General features: G+C 45.2%; 1 protein-coding gene across 1 annotated transcript in view; it reads right to left on the reverse strand.

The window, feature by feature from the left end:
- Nucleotides 1-551: 551 nt before the first annotated feature.
- The window catches only part of COA5 (cytochrome c oxidase assembly factor 5), an 82,057-nt gene continuing 59,176 nt past the window's right edge, over nucleotides 552-23,432 (reverse strand). The window contains exons 2-3 of the mRNA XM_069757498.1: nucleotides 1,259-1,342; nucleotides 552-779 (exon numbers count right to left, since the gene is read on the reverse strand). Coding sequence (XP_069613599.1) covers nucleotides 738-779; nucleotides 1,259-1,342 — 126 coding nt within the window. The 3' untranslated portion in view covers nucleotides 552-737. The remainder of the gene's footprint in view (nucleotides 780-1,258; nucleotides 1,343-23,432) is intronic.

Raw genomic sequence — 23,432 nt, forward strand, 5'->3', positions numbered from 1 at the left:
CAACAAAAATATTACATATTTCACAAAAAAAAAACTGGTGTGAAACTAGCATAAGTGCCTGAATCTTTACAACTATGTTCACATTGGAGCTAGAGGCACGATTTAGTCTTAGGCCTCATTCAGATATTAGTGATTTTTCTCAGACAATAATGGTGCCAACAGCGCAAACGTATGTTCTGCCGTGCATCATTTTTGGGAATGTACGCCTACTGGAGGCGGATACTCAGATGCAGTCTACTACGTCAGAGTGTCTGCCTCCAGTAGGTGTACACGCCTGAAAATGATGCACGGCAGAGTGCACATTCATCACTCTGTTGGCATATATGGGTCAGACGTATGGTTAACTCCCCAGCAAGAATCTGGCCTAACTGATGTTATGCATGCCACGGTTTTTCACAAGTGTGATGGCCTCTGATGCACCACTAACTACATAAACCTACCATATAAAGTTATGATTACAACACTTCAACAAAATAAGTGAGAATGAGAAAGAAAGATAAAAAGTCTAGGAGATAATACTCTGCAGTTATAAAAAAAACAAAACCCCAAACAATATTTTATTGTATATTTTATTAGGAATTAATCATTAACAAAGTTCACAATTGTTCCTGATCACGCTCCTCACCCCTACTCTACTGCATGGTTAGCCGACATAATAGTGCATATCTTCACTATACAGAACCCCTACTACAAGAAGACTGCTGGATACTGCAACATTCGGGATCATCTTCATCATGTCAGTAGCCCTTTCTTCCTCGGAAACGTGCTCTGTTGTCCAACTACGAGAAACAGATGAACAAGACAGTTAAAGAAACCAACCAGTGAAAAAGAAATCTGATACAGGGTTCAACTCAACTAAGTTTATTATGGTGGAGTCGGCAATCAGGCATCCTTTTTGCAATATTTGTCAATGTGTTTGGAAACAGATCCGTCAGAGCTCTAGTAAATAGCAGGAGTCGCGACATCAGCGTAAACAAAGCCCTATATATCCCTATAGGTAACTGACTATACCATACAAGTAGAGACTCTTGTAGCTTTACCAGATGCGATCCACTATACCCATTGGTGCACATTTCCTTGCAGAAGGTAAATACATATAACATACTAACTAGTTTTATGCGTTACAGAAAACGGCAAGCCTCTGCTGGTGAAAGCAAATCTCATGTACGGAGACCAAGCTGCAAGTTTATAAAGGAAAAATGAATAAAACAGACCCAATGCATTACCCTAAACAAAATGTCCTACACAAGGCACTTACTATTGATCTTTTACATTCAAAGAAGGTGACCTGCAGAGCCTTACAGTGGCCTTCTCTGAGACACTCCTTGGGGGTCTTTCCTTCCTATACAAAAAACATTTATAAGGGTAAGAAAAGCTCCATATGTACTGCTCATTATACAATATAGGTAAAATACACACATGTATGTAATAATGGTGGCTTTCGCAAATTTCTCTCAGAATTAATCAATCACCAAGTGGATGCATCTCAGATGTCACCAATGATGTGCTGCTCATGTTCTTCACTGACCCATTCATGTGACTTGGCATATTGGGTCTTCAGAAGTAAGACTCATCCCAATTTGCTTTTATTGTTATTTCAGCAAATCCGACGTGTGAGAAGACACATGGAATGCAATGTGTCAGTAAGCGGTTAATACACTGATGTGTGAATAAGCCCTAACATCACACATATGAGCAACGCGCCATTTTGTAATATTGTAGTAACTTCCGAAACTTTTGTAAATGACCCCTGGATACGAACATAAAACCGATGATACCACTCCGCTGTTGGAACGTCCCACAATCTGATGTTATCATTGGGAAGCAGTTATCACCTTCATATTTTTCCTGCAATGACTCTGCAAATCAAATAATGAATTTCAGAGTAGCCATTAAAAACAAATGGCCGCCATGTTATAAAGGCCTAAGCCAAGTAACCTCTCTGTGATGTTTATATGCGTTAATCCTTTCATACCCGGCAATTTTCCATTTTTCATTTCAGTCTTTACTTCTTCTTTAAGGACCACAATTTTCTTTATTTTTCCACTCACTAGCTTTATGAGGGATGAGTTTTTTGTGGGATAAATTGTACTTTTGAATGACATCATTAAAACTATTATGTAATGCACTGGAAAGTGGGGAAAAAAAAACTTCAAGTGCGTTGATATTGCAAAAATAAGTGCATTTCCACAATTGTTATTTTTTTTTTTTTTATTATTTACCATGTTCACTATATGGTAAAACTGACCTGGCAATATGATTTCCCTTGTCAGTACGTGCATGCAGATACCAAACAGATAAAAATAAAAAGTTACGGTAATTGTTTTATTTTTAATGGGGCAAAGGGGGTGTTATTTGAACTTGTGCCATGTACAGAAAAAAATCACAACCTCCTATGTATGCCAGCTACAGGTGACCCCCCCACCCAACCTTCAGCTGTCATGGCAAACCATAGGCGCTCGATTATGTAAAGGTGCATCCGCAGTGTGTCTTCAAGAAAACGGCGCCGGAAAGCGCGGACTGCGCAGGCGCCGATTCCGGCACCAGGAGGAGCAAGACCATGGCGCCGGAAAGGAATCAGGTGGCGCAAGTAACAAATTGTTGTGCCATGAGGCTGTGGCACTTCATGCCACAGCTATTTGTTACTTACGCCACCTGATTAATTTCCGCCGCCATTTTCTTTCTCCTCCTGCTCCCGGAATCGGTGCCTACGCAGTCTTCAAGAAAATGGCGCCGGAAAGCGCGGACTGCGCAGGCGCAGATTCCGGCAGCAGGAGGAGAAAGAAAATGGTGGCGGAACACAACCAGGTAGCGTCTTCACAGGATCCCGCCCTCATTACGTTGTGGCACTTCATGCCACAGAGATTTCTTACTTTTAGGCCCCCTGACTCCGGGCAATGAATGTCTCCCTTCTCCCGCAATCGGCGCATGCGCAGTCCGCGCTTTCCGGCGCCATTTTGTGGGAAACCTCAGTGTGTCTTCAAGAAAATGGCGGCGGAAAGCGCAGACGCAGATTCCTGAAGCACCAGTCTGCACTTTCCGGCTCCATCAACCATAATGGAGCAGTGTACGGGGGCATATACTATGGAGCATCTTATGGGGGCCATCAACCATGATGGAGCAGTGTACGGGGCATATAATATGGAGCATCTTATGGGGGCCATAAACCTTTATGGAGCAGCGTATGGGGCATATGGATGGGAGCAGCAAATTACAGAACGGTGGCGCAGGATGGGAGCAGCACATGACAGAACGGGGGTGCAGGATGGGAGCAGCACATGACAGAACGGGGGCGCAGGCAGCACATGTCATAATGGGGGCGCAGGATGGGAGCAGCTCATGACAGGATGGGGACGGAGGATGGAGCAGCACATGACAGGATGGAGACCATATACCAATATAAATGCTCGCACCCGGGCGTAGAACGGGTTCAATAGCTTATATATATATATATATATATATATATATATATATATATATATATATATATATATATATATATATATATATATATATATATATATATATATATATATATATATATATATATCGGTCCAATATCTACTATACATGTGTTCGCAAAAATAATGGACCTTATAGTGGTCTAATAGAAAACTCCTATAATATTGCACATGCTGAAATGGCAGTAGATAATATTGTCTTAGAAGTAATACATGCAAACTATTTAGCTACCACAAATAACGAAACAGGAGCCCACAGGTAATGAAAGCTTACAAAAGCAGAAGCTAGAAGTGCTTCACGACCTACACTAAGGAGGTAATTGCCAGTTTTGGTCACATTCATGGATGTAGCGGTAGATGTGCATGTATATTTATGCTCTACTGAGATTACAAATGCTGAACTTCAATTAGTAGGACAATATTTATTGACAGCTGCTTATTGCAAAACAGATTAAGAGATTAGGACTGTTGAATTTCTCATCAGTGGGACAGGCAGTAGGTCCCCCATAATAATAATAAAAAAAAAAAAAGATTGTTGACGAGATCGGTAAAAATTCACATATGGCAAGTGGGCATTGTGGCTTACTGGTAATGTGATAATGTGACATCATTACCCCAGAATGTAAACATCAGGGTGGTGAGTACCAAAGCAGAATTCCAAATGTCAACTGCTTAAAGGGAACCGGTCACCAGTTTTTTCCTGGCTGAACTAAGACTAGCATCTTAATCAGCGCCTGTGCTGCATTCCATAACGGGGTATATAGCCACCTGACTCCCACTGTATACCCCCCAAAAACCTTTCGAAACTCTCCTGGGCTCTATTTAAATCCTGCTGTTTCGGTCAAATAGGTGTCCTTGCTGAGGAGTCTATCCCTCCTCCCAGCTTCACATCGAAGTCCTCCTGCTCTGACTGATGTGGAGGACGCCTCCTGCGGCATCCACAGTCGGGCAAAATCTCACGCTTGTGCCTGCCTACTTTGCTTGACAAAGGTCTTCGGACCGAAACGTTGCCACAGGAGGCAGAATAAACATGTGAGCTGCTTTTCACTATCCGGTGTGGCGCTGTCCTTTTCTTCAGTTTGGATTTGGATGTTCTGTCTGGGATAGACCCCCTGGTGAGGACGTGCGCCCCGATGTCCATAGAGACTATATAATTATAGGGTGCGGCTTTACTGCTTTCTTTGAAACTTGCCTACTTTGCTCTGCCCTACTGAGAGCAGAGCAAAGTGCACAGGCGCGAGATTTCGCCCGGCTTTGTGGATGACGTAGGAGGCATCATCCATCATCAGACCGGCAGGATTTACATACAGCAAGAGAATTTCAAAAGGTTTTTGGGGGACATACAGACGGAGTCAGGGGGTTATATACATCTTTATGGAATGCAGCACAAGCGCTGGATAAGGTGCTAGTCTTAATTCAGACATAAAAAAATGATTCCCTTTAAAGGGTTAATCTGGTACTTAAAATGTCCTTTTTAAATCTCTATCTTTACACACTCACCACTTTTATGATTAACTTTATTATAAAATACCCTACACTTGTCCCCATCTAATCCCAAAATGTGATTTTTTTTTTTAATACATTTCCTGTGACTATTTGTTTGAAAAGAGACTAAAAAAAAAAAACAACAGAGGAAGCTGGGACTGTCTCCACTCCTTGCAGCATCCATCTCTCCTCCTGGAACAGGACATCACAGGGGCAACGCTGCAGTAACTACAATGTCTTGCTTCGCCATCCTCTGAAGATGTTCTAGATCCATGGTCATGGTCATGGAATCAGCAGGAAAGGTGAGAGAAGATCCAGCACTCTGCTTCTATCTTGGCTGCCACATCTTACAACCGTGAAACAAGATGTTGTCAGGGGGCAGCTATAGAGGCAGAGTGTGACACCAGCGCCGCCCCACAGCTTCTAGCACCAAACACAAATGAATCATCATCAGTGGGCAGTGCTGGTGTCAGTCACTGCTTCTATCACTGCCCCCTAATCATGTCTCCTTTCACAGGTAGAAGATGTGGTGGAGATAGAATCGGAGTGCGGGCGCTGCACTCACCTCCCACATAGTATCTATTACCATCATTCTAGGACATCTTCAGATGGTGGCGATGCAAAAACCTGTAGTGAATAACTGTAGTGCAACACCCTGATTACGTCCTATTCGAGGCGGGGTAATAAAACGCTGCAGGGGCCTCAGCTCGGCTGTGACATCCTGTTTAGACTCCTCTGAAATCAAACATCACAGAAAGAAAAGTAAAAAAAAACATATTTAGGCATTAGATAGATAAGGAGAAGTATAACATTGTATATTAACCCCTTAATGACCGCCAATACGTCTTTTAACTGACCTGAGATATAAGAGAATAGCCTCCCCATACAGATGACAATGCAGCATCTGTTGGTTGTACACTATAGCTGACAACTTGCTGTATCAGCCACAATCAGTATCTGCGCCTTCTAAATCTGTTTAACCCCTTAGATGCTGCTGTCAATAGTGACTACATCATTATAAATGGTTAACAGAGTGTGGGGGCTTCTTCTTGATCCCAATTGGTGCCCTCAGATCATGATTTTGTTGTCCTGATGTTTGCCATGGCAATTCATGACCAAATAGCGGCCTTAGAGTCTGCCGGCTATAGTAATCTGTTTAGAAGTTAGCAACATTTAGGTGGTAAAAATACACATTTTCATTTCTGCCATGCCATTTTGCATTAATTCCTGTAAAGCACCTGAAGGGTTAATAAACTACCTGACAGCAGTTTTCAATATGTTTAGGGGTGCTGTTTTTAAAATGGTATCACGTTTGGGGGTTTCCCAATATATGGGACCCCTAAAGTCACTTTAAACATGGATAAGTCCCTAAAAAAATAAATGTGGTAAATTTCTTTGAAAAAATGAAAAATTGCTGCTACATTTTTAAACCTCCTAAAATGCTAACAAAATAAAATAACATTTTCCAAATGGTGCTGATGTATAGCCGGCATATGGGAAATGTTATTTATTAATGGTTTGCTGTTGTATGACTATCTGGATTAAAGGGATAATCATTCAAATTTAGAAAATTGCTAATTTTGTAACATTTTTCTCAAATTTTTTATATTTTTTATAAATAAACACAAAAAATGTTGAACTAAATTTACCATTATCATAAAGTATAATGTGTCACGAAAAAACAATCTCAAAATCACTGGGATTTGTTGAAGCGTTGCAGAGTTATTACCACATAAAGTGACACTGGTCAGATTTCAAAAATTTGGCTCGGTCACTAAGGGGTTAAGGCAAATTATAAAAGTGGTTCGAGTGTAAAGATAAACATTTAGAAAATCCATTTTTTAGGTATAGGACCACCCCTTTAACACCTAATATAGCCTAATATTACATTTTACCCTTGGGCATACATACCAAACACCTGAGTTCCTAAAAAGTAAATAAAGTCCCACAGGCAGATAAAACTGTTTGAAAATTGGAGCCTGCCCAACTAACCTGCACACTTAGGCTTGAAGGGTTTGTCTAATTTAGTACAAAATGGGCCACTTCACTGAAATAGTCTGCATGTCTTTTTACTCCATTCAATCTCAGCAAGCAGCCTGAATGGTAATCGTCATTCAACTCCTTTGCTAGAATTCATCAGTTACATGGTTCCCAGTACTTAAGGTACCGTTACAATAAACGACTTACCAACGATCACGACCAGCGATACGACCTGGCCGTGATCGTTGGTAAGTCGTTGTGTGGTCGCTGGGGAGCTGTCACACAGACAGCTCTCTCCAGTTACCAACGATCAGGGGAACAACTTCGGCATCGTTGAAACTGTTTTCAACGATGCCAAAGTCCCCGGGTAACAAGGGTAAACATCGAGTTACTAAGTGCAGGGCTGCGCTTGGTAACCTGATATTTACCCTGGTTACCATTGTAAAAGTAAAAAAAAAAAAAAAAAAAACACTACATACTCACATTCCGATGTCTGTCACGTCCCCCGCCGTCAGCTTCCCGCACTGACTGTGTCAGCGCCGGCCGTAAAGAAGAGCACAGCGGTGACATCACCGCTGTGTTCTGCTTTACGGCCGGCGCTGACAGTCAGTGCAGGGAAGCTGACACCGGGGGACGTGACAGACATCGGAATATGAGTATGAAGTGTTTTTTTTTTTACTTTTACAATGGTAACCAGGGTAAATATCGGGTTACTAAGCGTGGTCCTGCACTTTGTAACCCGATGTTTACCCTGGTTACAAGTGAACACATCGCTGGATCGGCGTCACACACGCCGATCCAGCGATGACAGCGGGTGATCATCGACCAAAAAAAGGTCCTGATCATTCCCCAACGACCAACGATCTCCCAGCAGGGGCCTGATCGTTGGTCACTGTCACACATAACGAGATCGTTAGCGGGATCGTTGCTACGTCACAAAAAGCATGACGTTGCAACGATATCGTTAACGAAATCGTTATGTGTGAAGGTACCTTAACTGTTGTAGCTCCGGGGGGGAGGATCTCTGAAGAGGTTTATCTCAGCAGAGGTGCGATAGTATAGAGATGTAATCAGGACAGCATCTTTGATCACCTTCTCCACACCAGGATGTGTTGAGCAGCTGACCCTAAGGCTACTTTCACACTAGCGTCGGCCCGTCGCAGTGCGTCGGGCCGACGTACCGACGCATTCGGTGACAACGCAGCACAACGGGGGCAGCGGATGCATTATTACAACACATCCGCTGCCCCATTGTGAGATGCGGGGAGGAGGGGGCGGAGTTCCAGCAGCGCATGCGCGATTGGAAATGGTGGACACGACGCACAAAAAAGTTACATGTAACTTTTTTTGTTCCGACGGTCCGCCACAACACGACCCAACCGTCGCACGACGGTTGCGACGTGTGGCAATGCGTCGCTAATGTTAGTCTATGGGGAAAAAACACCAGGGTTACTTACTGGTAACAGGTTTTTCCGGAACCCATGACGGCACACCTGAGAGAGGGGATCCGCCCAGCCAGGACAGGAAACCCTACTGAAAATAAAAGGGCGGTACCTCTCCCTCGCTTCAGTTGGTTTTCAGAGCATGAGAGGCCCCCCTGGTTAGTACACATGGCAATCCAACACCACATCATATTAACTAAAAAAAGCACCCAAAACAATAGTGCACACCGAAAAGGTGATAAAGGGGGGGAATATACAGGTGCCGTCATGGGTTCCGGAAAAACCTGTTACCAGTAAGTAACCCTGGTGTTTTCCCTTCCCCCATGACGGCACACCTGAGAGACTTTTGTAGAATGAAACCTTAGGGAGGGACCACCGCTTGGAGTACCCTTCTACCAAAGGTTAGGTCAGCAGAGGAGGAAAGGTCTAGCCGGTAGTGCTTGAAAAAAGTTGAAGGTGAGGACCAGGTAGCAGCCTTGCAAATTTGATCAATTGATACCTCAGCCTTTTCCGCCCAGGAGGTAGCCATGGCTCTGGTAGAGTGAGCCTTGATGCCTTCAGGAACCGGAGTGCCACCCGCAGAGTAGGATAAACTAATGGCCTCCCTAATCCATCTAGCAATAGTACTTTTAGCTACCCCACACCCTCTTTTGCTACCCTGAAAGGCTATGAATAGGATTTGGTCTTTCCTCCACTGACTAGTCATAGATATGTATTGTAACATAGATCTTCTCACATCTAGCATGTGGAACTTTTGTTCCCCTGGATTTTTGGGATTACTACAGAAAGATGGTAAGGTAATCTCTTGACTCCTATGGAACTTTTGAACCACCTTGGGGAGATAAGCCGGGTCTGGTCTTAGAACGATCCTGTCATCAAAAACCTGAGTATAAGGAGGGGATATTGACAGGGCTTGCAAATCACTTACCCTACGTGCCGATGTTAGGGCTACTAGAAGAAAGTAACTTAGGTGATAACTCCTGTAAGGGCTCGAAAGGGTGTTTAGTTAGAGCTTCTAAGACCAAATTTAGATCCCAAGGAGGGATTTTTGGGATAACGACCGGCCGAGATCTACTGCAAGATTTTATGAATCGTGAAACCCATCTATTTGAGGCAAGATTACAGTTATACAGGGCCCCCAAGGCTGAAACCTGAACTTTAAGGGTGCTGGTTGCTAACCCAAGATGTAATCCTGCTTGCAGAAATTCTAGGATAGGACCCACTGGAGCCACCTCCCCCAATGGTTCACCCAGGAAGTCAAGAAATTTTTTCCATGTCCTACCATAGATTCTAGAAGTTATGGGTTTTCTGCTTTTCAACAGGGTGGAGATTAATCCTGGAGAGAATCCATGGCGACTTAGTAACGCCCTCTCAAATTCCAGGCTGCCAGATGGAAGCCCTTCACCTGAGAGTGGGTTACTGGGCCCTGGGTTAGTAGGTCCGGAATTTCTGGCAAAATCCATGGTCTCCTTGGCCAAAATGGAGCTATGAGGATAATTTTCGCCTGATCCTCTCTGATCTTCCGGATCACAGCTGGGATCATCACTATCGGGGGGAATGCGTAGGCCAGAGAAAACTTCCAAGGTATTAGTAGGGCATCTACTGCGAAGGGATGTTCTTTTGGATTTAAGGAGCAGAACTTTCTGACTTTTTTGTTGTGTGAGTTGGCAAACAAGTCTATTTCTGGTGAGACCCAGGCTTGGACTATTTGCTGAAATATCTGGGGGTTTAAGGACCATTCCCCCTGTCTTAAGCCTCTGCGACTCAGGAAGTCTGCTTGAGTGTTTTCTATGCCCCTGATGTGTAGTGCCGACAGAGATAACAGGTGTTGTTCTGCCAGTTGGAAGAGGAGTTTTGACGCATTCATGAGGCCTTTGGACCTCGTCCCCCCCTGATGATTGACATATGCCACCACTGCTCGATTGTCTGTTAGGATTCGAGTATGGCGACCTTGGAGTAAAGGGAGAAAATGTCTTAGGGCTTTCTCCACTGCCCACAGCTCTTTTTCGTTTGATCCATAGTTCTTTTCTCGTATGGACCAGGTACCTTGTACAGAGTGAGATCTCAGATGAGCTCCCCAACCTGTACCGCTTGCGTCGGTCGTGATGATGTCTATGACCGGATTTTTCCACCGGACCCCCATTGTCAGGTGGTGTTCTACAGTCCACCAAGCTAGGGAATCCCTTACGCTCAGGGAGAGACATAGATTTCCCTCTAAATGCCCTCTTAACAGTCTTTGAGCTGAGAGAACTTCCCACTGTAGATGTCTTAGGTGGAATTGTGCCCATTCTACTGCCGGTATACACGATGTTAACGAGCCTAGAAGGGACATCGCCTTTCTGAGAGTCATTGCGGGTTGACGTATTGCTATACTGGTCAGGTTTATTATCTTGTCCACTTTGTTTTGTGGAAGGAGGCAGAGCTGACGCTCGGAGTCCAGTATTAACCCCAGGAAGGACTGTATTTTTACTGGCAGTAGTCTGGATTTGGGGATGTTTATTATCCAACCCAGCTCCATTAGAGTTGATGTTACCACTGATATATTTCCGATATTCCTGATGTATTGGTATATGGTAGTAAGCATCCTTTAAGTCTATTACTGCCATGAAGCAGTGCTGGAAGAGAAGTTTTATGGTCGTGTTTATAGACTCCATCTTGAAAGTGTAGTTCTCTATGGATTGGTTGAGCTTCCTTAGATTTATAATAGTTCTCCAAGAACCATCCGGTTTTTGGATCAAGAAGAGGGGGGAGTAAACCCCGTCTCCCTCCTCCTGAACCGGGACTTCCTGAAGAACCTTTTTGTGGACAAGTCCCAAGATCTCGGTTTCTAGGGCAGATTGTTCCTGCTGAGACTTCCGACGAGGAGTTATTATGAAGTTTCGTCTGGGAGGACAGACGAATTTTATTTTTTGGCCGTCTCTGATGATGTTCGTGACCCAGATACTGGGGGAGATATTTACCCAGGCCGGAAAGAAGAGGGAGAGTCTTCCTCCCACTTCTGGCGTAATGTCATTGGGGGGATTTTTTTGCCGATGTGGAGGGGCCTTTAAACATATAGCCCGATCCTCTTTTATCTCTAAAGTCCCAATTTTTCCTCTCCCCTGGGGGGGCGACCTCTATTATATCTTCTCCTCCGAAAAAAAGGTTTTTTAGGATCTTTAGGGATGTTGGGAAAACCTTTCTTCTTATCTCCTGCATGTTCCAGGATGTCTTCAAGTTTTTTCCCGAAGAGAAGTTGGCCGTCACATGGAATAGAACACAGTTTGTGTTTAGATGGCAAATCCCCCGGGCAACCTTTGAGCCAGAGGGCTCTTCTTGCCGCGTTGGACAAACCCGCGGCTCTTGCTGTTAGTCTTGCGGAATCCGCAGAAGAGTCTGCCAAAAAAGCTGCTGCTCCTTGTAGCAAAGAAATATTTGCAAGGATGTCAGTTCTGGGTACTTTGTTTTTCAGCTGATCTTCTACCTGTTGTAGCCAGACCATTAGGGCACGGGCCGTACATGTTCCCGCAATCGCCGGCTTAAGGCCCCCCGCTGAGGCTTCCCAGATGTGTCTCAGGAAACTATCTGCTTTTTTATCAAGCGGGTCTTTGAGAACACCAGAGTCCTCTAACGGAAGGGATGATCTTTTTAAACATTTGGCTACTGCCCCGTCAATCTTAGGGATTTTCTCCCAGGACTCAGAGTCTTTATCCTCAAAAGGATATCTCCTTTTGGATGAAGAGGGCAAGGAACCCATTTTTTCGGGCTTTTTCCACTCTTTGTCAATTAATGCTTTTATTTTTGCATTAACCGGAAACGTGCGTTTCCTTTTCTCTTCTAGGCCACCAAACATGACATCTTCTAGAGACCTAGGTGTCTTCTCCTCTTTAAGCCCCATTGCAGATCTAACTGCTTTAACCAATTTATCCATGTCCTCAGTTGGGAAACATGGACGACCTCCTGAATCACTGTCCGAGGAGGAATCTGAAGACTGGACAGAGGCCGAGGAGGTAGAGGGAGACCGGGATGTTTTATGACTCCCCTGTCTCTGAGAGGCATCTGAGTCTGTGGACGCCTTACGGCTTCTCCTTCTTGGTTCGCTAAGGGCCAATTTCAAGGAGTCTTTTATTTCAGCCTGTATTATGGCTTTTAGGCTAGTGGCAAAATTAGGGGTCTCTTCTTGTATGGTTTTAGTAATGCAGTCAGCACAGAGATCCTTCTGCCACTGAACTGCGAGCGGGTTTCTACAAAGGGCACACTCTCGGTTCTTTGTTTTACCAACCGCTTTCCTGGACGCCTAGTGATCAAAACAGACAAAAATGGACCCTGTTACCATAAAGGTTACATTCACGTAGATCACTCACCACCACCGACAATCAAGGGTACCGATTTTGGAGGCTGGACAGATGCACGTGAAGCGTCCCTCCTGGACGTCGACGAATCCTGCCGGACAGAACGACTGCTGATTCTACCACTTGAGCGGCTGCTCTTGGTATGCTGGTGGCTCGGCAAGGCATCTGGTGAGAGCTCCATTTGCTGCTGCTGCTGTGAAGGCGGCTGCTGCTGCTCCTGTTGTCCTACTTCCATGGTGAAGTTTATGGACATGAGCGCGTCTTCTGTGGTCTAACCCCCTTTTATGGGGGGACCACTGCACTCCCCGCCTCCTTCGGTGCCCAAAATAACCCCCTCCCACTCTCTGCCGTGCCGCCGGAGTTCCCTTTCACCAGCCGGCGTTCTCATCATGGGCGCCGCCATCTTGGATCCGGCGCCCGCCCCCGACGTCACGCGGGCACGCCCATTCCCAGCGTGCCTTGCGCGTGACGTCAGACGAGCGACCCGGAAGCGGCCACCGCACCTGGACGCCGGCAGAGAGGGGAGGGCGGCGTGGCAGCCATGGAAGGGAACCCAGCCCTCTGACCACGCTGCTCAACGCCCGCTCGGACGCAGAGACCCGGAGGACCTGCGGACGGCGCTTCCAGACCCCCGAACCCGACGCACAGGCGCTGCCTGTTCTTCCACGCCGGGACGGGACCTGGGTAAGTGAACCGCTGTGTTCAGTAAGAGGGTCCCTGTCAGGACAGGAAACCCAACTGAAGCGAGGGAGAGGTACCGCCCTTTTATTTTCAGTAGGGTTTCCTGTCCTGGCTGGGCGGATCCCCTCTCTCAGGTGTGCCGTCATGGGGGAAGGGAAAACGCATCCTGCAGCCAACTTTGCAGGATGCGTTTTTTCACCAAAACGACGCATTGCGACGTGCGTCGTACGAGTCCTAGTGTGAAAGTAGCCTAATTTATAACGAACCAGCTCCCATAATCCTGCTCTCCCCTCCATGCACTGGGGGCCTATAAATTTAGATTCATTCTTAGGGGTGCACGCGTACTAGTGTGAAAGTAGCCTAATTTATAACGAACCAGCTCCCATAATCCTGCTCTCCCCTCCATGCACTGGGGGCCTATAAATTTAGATTCATTCTTAGGGGTGCACGCATGTGTGGGGTCGCACGCATTCAGCAAAGCATCAAGTTAAAGGGCAGTTATTCCATGGCAGTTAGTCAGGTAACCCACACTCTGCTCTCCCTTCTATCCATGTGCTTTATTCCTATCCTCCTATGTTCCCTTGCTATCCACATTCACCGCCCAATCCCCCCTCCAACACGACTCATACACATTATTATTATTATTTATTTATATAGCACCATTGATTCCATGGTGCTGTACATGAGAAGGGGTTACATACAAGTTACAAATATCACATACAGTAAACAAACTAACAATGACGGACTGATACAGAGGGGCGAGGACCCTGCCCTTGCGGGCTTACATTCTACAGGATTATGGGGAAGGAGACAGTAGGTTGAGGGTTGCAGGAGCTCTGGTGTTGGTGAGGCGGTAGCTCCGGTGTTGGTGAGGCGGTAGCTTCAATAGTGATGAGAGCTCCTCTCTCCTTCCCTCTCCCATGCACTTCTCACCTTCCTGAAAAACCTCAGTCCATCTTGCCCAAACACTCTGCACAAAAAAACTTCATACACTTCCAAAAACTACTTGCTTTTTATCTTATTACTCCTACTGATTTCAGGGGACATCTCCCCCAACCCCGGTCCTCCATCCCCCAACGGCTACCCTACCTCATTTCAAAACCATACTAACCTTATTAATATTCCTTGCACTCCCTCACCTCTCTTTCAATTTTGCCCTTTGGAAACCATAGTCTGTAAGTAACAAGCTTCCTTTTCCTGCACAACTACTTTCTGAACAACTCTCTCAATCTGTTGGCCCTCACTGAAACCTGGATCCAGGACTCTGACACTGTCTCCCCCTCTGCCATTTCTCATGGTGGCTTACAATTCTCCCATTCCCCGAGACCCACAAACAGACATGGCGGTGGAGTCGGAATACTCCTGTCTCCAAAATGCACCTTCCAGGTCATCCTCCAGTTCCGTCACTCGCATTTCCTTCTTTTGAGGTCCACACCATCAGGCTCTTCCGTCCCTTCTCCCTCAGAGTAGCGGCCATATACTGGCCCCCAGGCCCACCCACCCATTTCCTGGACCATTTCTCTGCCTGGCTTCCGCACTTCATGTCCTCAGAACTTCCAACCCTTATCCTGGGAGACTTCAACATCCCCGTTAACAGCCTTACTTCCACATCTGCGTCCCAGCTTCTATCACTAACCACTTCTCTCGGCCTCTTACAGCTCTCAACCTCTGAGACACACAAGGACGGTAACACCCTTGACCTGGTCTTTGTCCGGCTCTGTTCAATCTCCTGCCTAAATAACTCACCTCTTCCCCTCTCTGACCACAACATTCTCTCCTTCACGCTCACAAATCCTCGCCCACCCCAGCACACTCGTACCTGCCATTCAGTCAGAAATCTACACGCCATTAACCCTCATACACTCAGACTCCCTACACTCATCATTGTCCCCAATCTCCTCTATTTCCTGTCCTGATCTCGCTGTACATCACTTCAATGACACTCTTAGAAGCATCCTGGACCAAGTAGCTCCCCTCACCCTCAGAACCTCCAAACACAGAGTAAAACAGCCCTGGCTCACATCGCAAACCCGATTTCTCCAGCAATGCTCTACGTGTGCTGAACGCTTATGGAGGAAAACTCGCACACCAGAAGACTTCATACACTTCAAATTTATGTTAAGGACCTATAACTCTGCCCTTCACCTCGACAAACAGACCTACTACATGACCCTGATCTCCTCACTAGCCAAAAACCCCAAGAAACTTTTTGACACCTTTCACTCTCTCCTCAGGCCAAAAGCACAAGCCCCTATCACAGACATGTGTGCTGATGACCTGGCCTCCCACTTTATAGAGAAAATAGATAACATCCGTCAGGAAATCCGCTCACAGCCACCAAATGCAGTGACTCCCATCCCTCCCTGTATTTCCCCTGGCTCACTCTTCACATTCGATCCCATCACAGTTGAAGTCTCCAAGCTCATCTCTTCTTCTCGTCCGACTACATGCACTACTGACCCCATTCCCTCTCATCTCCAGTCTCTCTCTCCAGTTGTCACAACTCACCTAACTACAATCTTTAATCTCTCCCTCTCCTCAGGCATTTTCCCCTCCTCCTTCAAACACTATCATTACTCCATTACTAAAGAAACCCGCCCTCGACCCATCCTGCACAAAACTACAGACCAGTCTCCAATCTCCCCTTCATCTCTCTACTCATTCCCTCCTAGACCCTTCACAGTTCGGTTTCCACCCCCTACATTCAACAGAATCTGCACTCATCAAAGTGACCAATGATCTTCTGACAGCAAAATGCAATGGTGACCACTCTCTGCTCATTCTTCTCCACATTTCGACACTGCTGACCACCCTCTCCTACTCTCTAGGCTCCAGTCACCAGGTATTAAGCACACTGCTCTCTCCTGGTTCTCTTCCTACCTTTCTGACCGCTCTTTCAGTGTTCTGTTCTCTGGCTCCACATCATCTCCTCTTCCTCTCGCTGTTGGGGTACCTCAGGGCTCAGTCCTTGGCCCCCTTCTCTTCTCTCTCTAAACGACCTCAATTGGACAGACCATCAGCAGATTTGGCTTTCAGTACCATCTTTATGCCAACGACACACAACTATACAAGTCATCCCCTGACCTTACCCCCGCTGTACTACAGAACGCCAGTGACTGTTTGTCCATAGTCTCCGACATCATGTCCGAACTCTATCTGAAACTCAACCTCTCAAAAACTGAATTTCTTCTGCTCCCGCCGTCTACCAACCTCCCTAAATCTGACATTTCCCTCTCCGTGGCACCATAATAACACCCCAGCAGCAGGCACGCTGTCTGGGTGTTATACATGACTCCGATCTCTCCTTCACATCCCATATACAATCTCTTGCCCGCTCTTGCAGCTTACACCTAAACAACATCTCTAGAATCCGCCCTTTTCTCACCATGGAAGCAACAAAAACCCTCACTGTCGCCCTGATCCACTTCAACCTGGACTACTGCAACGCTCTATTAATTGGCCTCCCCCTCACTCGACTTTCCCCTCTCCAGTCTATCCTTAATGCAGCAGCCAGGGTCGTCCATCTGGCTAATCGTTACTCAGATGCATCTGCTCTTCGCCAGTCGTTACACTGGCTGCCCATTCATTACAGGATATAATTCAAAGTACTTGTTCTCACCCACAAAGCTCTCCACAATGCGGCACCTCCATACATCTCCTCCCTCATTTCGGTCTAACCGACCGCTGCGCTCTGCAAATGACTTTCGATTAACCTCTGCACTAATCCGTACCTCCCACTCCCGACTCCAAGACGTCTCCCGTGCTGCGCCAATCCTCTGGAATGCTCTACTCCAAGATATTAGGAGCATCCACAATTTGCATAATTTTAGGCGCACCCACAAAACATATTTGTTCAGAGCGGCCTATCACGTTCGGGTCATTCCATATCAAGTGATCCAAATATGAATTTTTTTTTTACCTTATGTCTTTAGATTTTTTTTATTTTTTGTTTTTATGAAGTACAACTTTAGTTAATTACAAATTAAAAGTTTAGAATTTTTTTCTTCATCAGTTAATTTTTTACAGATTTTTAAAGTTTTGAAAAAGCACGGATTTTGGCCTGGTATGGCTTTACATTTTTTATCATATCTTGGGCTAGAATTAAGATATAGAGGTGGGAGAGGCATCATTTTTCTCAGAACGGTACCAGCTTTCATTTGATATGTCACAAGACTATGTTTCTTTATATTTTGTTTTGGAAAAATCAAATTAAAAATTTTGATGCGCAATTCTGAAAAAAACGTATGTTTTAAAATTGTGAAAACATGCATGTGTGTTACTCGTGTCCTTGTTTATATTTGGACCGGGACTCAACTTGGGATCTATCAAATTTGTATTTTTTTTAAGCCTTGAATCATCTGATTTTATGTTTGTGTGAGTTTCTTCCTTTTTTCTTTTCAAATTACAACTTATTGCATTCAACATTTATATGTAACAGTAAAGAAAGACAAAAAACAAATACCGAAGTGCCAGAATAAATACATCTTAACCCCTTCATGACCCAACCCCTTCATGACCCAGCCTATTTTGACCTTAAAGACCTTGCCGTTTTTTGCAATTCTGACCAGTGTCCCTTTATGAGGTAATAACTCAGGAACGCTTCAACGGATCCTAGCGGTTCTGAGACTGTTTTTTCGTGACATATTGGGCTTCATGTTAGTGGTAAATTTAGGTCAATAAAATATGCGTTTATTTGTGATAAAAACGGAAATTTGGCGAAAATTTTGAAAATTTCGCAATTTTCACATTTTGAATTTTTATTCTGTTAAACCAGAGAGTTATGTGACACAAAATAGTTAATAAATAACATTTCCCACATGTTTACTTTACATCAGCACAATTTTGGAAACAAAATTTTTTTTTTGCTAGGAAGTTATAAGGGTTAAAATTTGACCAGCGATTTCTCATTTTTACAACGAAATTTACAAAACCATTTTTCTAGGGACCACCTCACATTTGAAGTCAGTTTGAGGGGTCTATAAGGCTGAAAATACCCAAAAGTGACACCATTCTAAAAACTGCACCCCTCAAGGTACTCAAAACCACATTCCAGAAGTTTATTAACCCTTCAGGTGCTTCACAGCAGCAGAAGCAACATGGAAGGAAAAAATGAACATTTAACTTTTTAGTCACAAAAATTATCTTTTAGCAGCAATTTTTTTATTTTCCCAATGGTAAAAGGAGAAACTGAACCACGTAAGTTGTTGTCCAATTTGTCCTGAGTACGCTGATACCTCATATGTGGGGGTAAACCACTGTTTGGGCGCACGGCAGGGCTTGGAAGGGAAGGAGCGCCATTTGACTTTTTGAATCAAAAATTGGCTCCACTCTTTAGCAGACACCATGTCACGTTTGGAGAGCCCCCGTGTGCCTAAAAATTGGAGCTCCCCCACAAGTGACCCCATTTTGGAAACTAGACGCCCCAGGGAACTTATCTAGATGCATAGTGAGCACTTTGAACCCCCAGGTGCTTCACAAATTGATCCGTAAAAATGAAAAAGTACTTTTTTTTCACAAAAAAATAATTTTAGCCTCAATTTTTTCATTTTCACATGGGCAACAGGATAAAATGGATCCTAAAATTTGTTGGGCAATTTCTCCTGAGTACACTGATACCTCATATGTGGGGGTAAACCACTGTTTGGGCACATGGTAAGGCTCGGAAGGGAAGGAGCGCCATTTGACTTTTTGAATGAAAAATTATCTCCATCGTTAGCGGACACCATGTCGCGTTTGGAAAGCTCCTGTGTGCCTAAACATTGGCGCTCCCCCACAAGTGACCCCATTTTGGAAACTAGACCCCCCAAGAAACTTATCTAGATGCATATTGAGCACTTTAAACCCCCAGGTGCTTCACAGAAGTTTATAACGCAGAGCCATGAAAATAAAAAATAATTTTTCTTTCCTCAAAAATGATTTTTTAGCCTGGAATTTCCTATTTTGCCAAGGATAATAGGAGAAATTGGACCCCAAATGTTGTTGTCCAGTTTGTCCTGAGTACGCCGATACCCCATATGTGGGGGTAAACCACTGTTTGGGTGCACGGCAGGGCTCGGAAGGGAAGGCACGCCATTTGGCTTTTTAAATGGAAAATTAGCTCCAATCATTAGCGGACACCATGTCACGTTTGGAGAGCCCCTGTGTGCCTAAACATTGGAGATCCCCCAGAAATGACCCCATTTTGGAAACTAGTCCACCAAAGGAACTAATCTAGATGTGTGGTGAGGACTTTGAACCCCCAAGTGCTTCACAGAAGTTTATAACGCAGAGCCATGAAAATAAAAAAAAAATTATTTTCTCAAAAATGATCTTTTAGCCTGCAATTTTTTATTTTCCCAAGGGTATCAGGAGAAATTTGACCCCAAAAGTTGTTGTCCAGTTTCTCCTGAGTACGCTGATACCCCATATGTGGGGGTAAACCACTGTTTGGGCACATGCCGGGGCTCGGAAGTGAAGTAGTGACGTTTTGAAATGCAGACTTTGATGGAATGCTCTGTGGGCGTCACGTTGCGTTTGCAGAGCCCCTGATGTGGCTTAACAGTAGAAACCCCCCACAAGTGACCCCATTTTGGAAACTAGACCCCAAAAGGAACTTATCTAGATGTGTGGTGAGCACTTTGAACCCCCAAGTGCTTCACAGAAGTTTATAATGCAGAGCCGTGAAAATAATAAATACGTTTTCTTTCCTCAAAAATAATTATTTAGCCCAGAATTTTTTTAATTTTCCCAAGGGTAACAGGAGAAATTTGACCCCAATATTTGTTGTCCAGTTTCTCCTGAGTACGCTGATACCCCATATGTGGGGGTAAACCACTGTTTGGGCACACGTCGGGGCTCAGAAGGGAAGTAGTGACTTTTGAAATGCAGACTTTGATGGAATGGTCTGCGGGCGTCGCGTTGCGTTTGCAGAGCCCCTGGTGTGCCTAAACAGTAGAAACCCCCCACAAGTGACCCCATTTTAGAAACTAGACCCCCCAAGGAACTTATCTAGATATGTGGTGAGCACTTTGAAGCCCCAAGTGCTTCACAGACGTTTACAACGTAGAGCCGTGAAAATAATAAATCATTTTTCTTTCCTCAAAAATGATGTTTTAGCAAGCATTTTTTTATTTTCACAAGGGTAACAGGAGAAATTGGACCCCAGTAATTGTTGCGCAGTTTATCCTGAGTATGCTGGTACCCCATATGTGGGGGTAAACCACTGTTTGGGCACACGTCGGGGCTCGGAAGTGAGGGAGCACCATTTGACTTTTTGAATACGAGATTGGCTGGAATCAATGGTGGCGCCATGTTGCGTTTGGAGACCCCTGATGTGCCTAAACAGTGGTAACCCCTCAATTCTACCTCCAACACACCCCTAACCCTAATCCCAACTGTAGCCATAACCCTAATCACAACCCTAACCGCAACACACCCCTAACCACAACCCTAACCCCAACACACCCCTAACCCTAACCACAACACACCCCTAACCACAACCCTAATTCCAACCCTAACCCTAAGGCTATGTGCCCACGTTGCGGATTCGTGTGAGATTTTTCAGCATCATTTTTGAAAAATCCGCGGGTAAAAGGCACTGCGTTTTACCTGCGGATTTTCCACGGATTTCCAGTGTTTTTTGTGCGGATTTCACCTGCGGATTCCTATTGAGGAACAGGTGCAAAACGCTGCGGAATCCGTACAAAGAATTGACATGCTGCGGAAAATACAACGCAGCGTTTCCGCGCGGTATTTTCCGCACCATGGGCACAGCGGATTTGGTTTCCATATGTTTACATGGTACTGTAACCTGATGGAAAACTGCTACGAATCCGCAGCCAAATCCGCACCGTGTGCACATAGCCTAATTCTAAAGGTATGTGCACACGCTGCGGAAAACGCTGCGGATCCGCAGCAGTTTCCCATGAGTTTACAGTTCAATGTAAACATATGGGAAACAAAAATCGCTGTACACATGCTGCGGAAGAACTGCACGGAAACGCAGCGGTTTACATTCCGCAGCATGTCACTTCTTTGTGCGGATTCCGCAGCGGTTTTACAACTGCTCAAATAGAAAATCGCAGTTGTAAAACCGCAGTGAAATGCGCAGAAAAAACGCGGTAAATCCGCGATAAATCCGCAGCGGTTTAGCACTGCGGATTTATCAAATCCGCTGCGGAAAAATCCGCAGAGGACCAGAATACGTGTGCACATACCGAAACCCTAACCCTAACCCTAACCCTACCCCTAACCCTACCCCTACCCCTAGCCCTATTATATCTCAGTGATCAAAATGCACTTTGGAACGAATCTGCCGGCCGATTCGGCGGGCGCACTGCGCATGCGCCCGCCATTTTGGAAGATGGCGGCGCCCGGGAGAAGACGGACGGACCCCGGCAGGATCGGTAAGTATGATGGGGTGGGATATTGCAGCATCGGCCATGGCTGGATTGTAATATTTCACCAGTTATAATAGGTGAAATATTACAAATCGCTCTGATTGGCTGTTGAAAGTGAAACTGCCAATCAGAGCGATCGTAGCCACGGGGGGGGGGGGGGTGAAGCCACCCCCCCCTGGGCTAAACTACCACTCCCCCTGTCCCTGCAGATCGGGTGAAATGGGAGTTAACCCTTTCACCCGATCTGCAGGGACGCGATCTTTCTGTGACACAGCATATGCGTCACAGGTCGGATTGGCACCGACTTTCATGACGCATACGCTGTGTCACAGGTCGGGAAGGGGTTAATCATCATAACAACTTGCTCAGCATTTTCAACCTGAATTCTTTGAACAAGCCAAAAGATAAAAGGTGATCACATCCTCAGGTGTGGTTTTCTAAATAGTCTGATCCTAATTATATGTTAAAAACAAGATTAAAAGAACCAATATTTCTACCACCTATTTATATATGGAACAATTTTTTTTCTACTACATCACTAAACATGTCATTTCTGAAGTGTTTAAGAAGAATAGTACAGTAGTTAAATCCTCGTTCTATAAAATATGAACTAATCAAACAATTAATAGTAGGTTTTTACACTGGCCTGTTATCATCAATGTGTCCCTTCTAGTGGGTGAAATGTCATCTTGTCCATAAGGGCTCACTAGCAATGGCCGTTTCCTTCTGTGTCAGAGTATGTGCGGCCGGTCATGGTGTCCGGCTCCACCTGAGTTATATCCGATTTTTGTTCACTTTTACAATGTCTGATTTTCAAGGACGGCGCTTGTTGTGAATTCTGTGGCAGAGCTCCCTCCTGTGGTCACAAGTGGTACTTCGGCTGGTTCTCTCTGTGAGCTTCCGTTGGTGGAGGAAAGTGGTACTGCGGCTTCTGAGTTTCCTTCCTCAGGTGATGTGGTGAAGTCGTTATGTGCTGCTCTATTTAACTCCACCTAGTGCTTTGATCCTAGCCTCCAGTCAATGTTCTAGTATTGGACCTGTTTCCTCCTGGATCGTTCCTGTGGCCTGCTGCTCTGCATAGCTAAGTTCTTCTTTGCTATTTGTTTGCTGTTTTTTTCTGTCCAGCTTGTCAATTTGTTTTTTTCTGCTTGCTGGAAGCTCTGGGACGCAGAGGGTGTACCTCCGTGCCGTTAGTTCGGTACGGAGGGTCTTTTTGCCCCCTTTGCGTGGTTTTTGTAGGGTTTTGTGTTGACCGCAAAGTTACCTTTCCTATCCTCGCTCTGTTCAGAAAGTTGGGCCTCACTTTGCTAAATCTATTTCATCTCTACGTTTGTCTTTTCATCTTAACTCACAGTCATTATATGTGGGGGCTGCCTTTTCCTTTGGGGTATTTCTCTGAGGCAAGGTAGGCTTATTTTCTATCTTCAGGCTAGCTAGTTTCTCAGGCTGTGCCGAGTTGCATAGGGAGCGTTAGGCGCAATCCACGGCTGCCTTTAGTGTGGTTGGAGAGGATTAGGGATTGCGGTCAACAGAGTTCCCACGTCTCAGAGCTCGTTCTTGTTTTTTGGGTTATTGCCAGGTCACTGTATGTGCGCTGACCTCTATGTCCATTGTGGTACTGAATTACCTTTCATAACAGGCGCTAGACCAGAAAGTGCAGAATATCGTAGTTAC

This window comes from Ranitomeya imitator, chromosome 3 (genome assembly GCF_032444005.1).
Source record: "Ranitomeya imitator isolate aRanImi1 chromosome 3, aRanImi1.pri, whole genome shotgun sequence".
Lineage (NCBI taxonomy): Eukaryota > Metazoa > Chordata > Amphibia > Anura > Dendrobatidae > Ranitomeya > Ranitomeya imitator.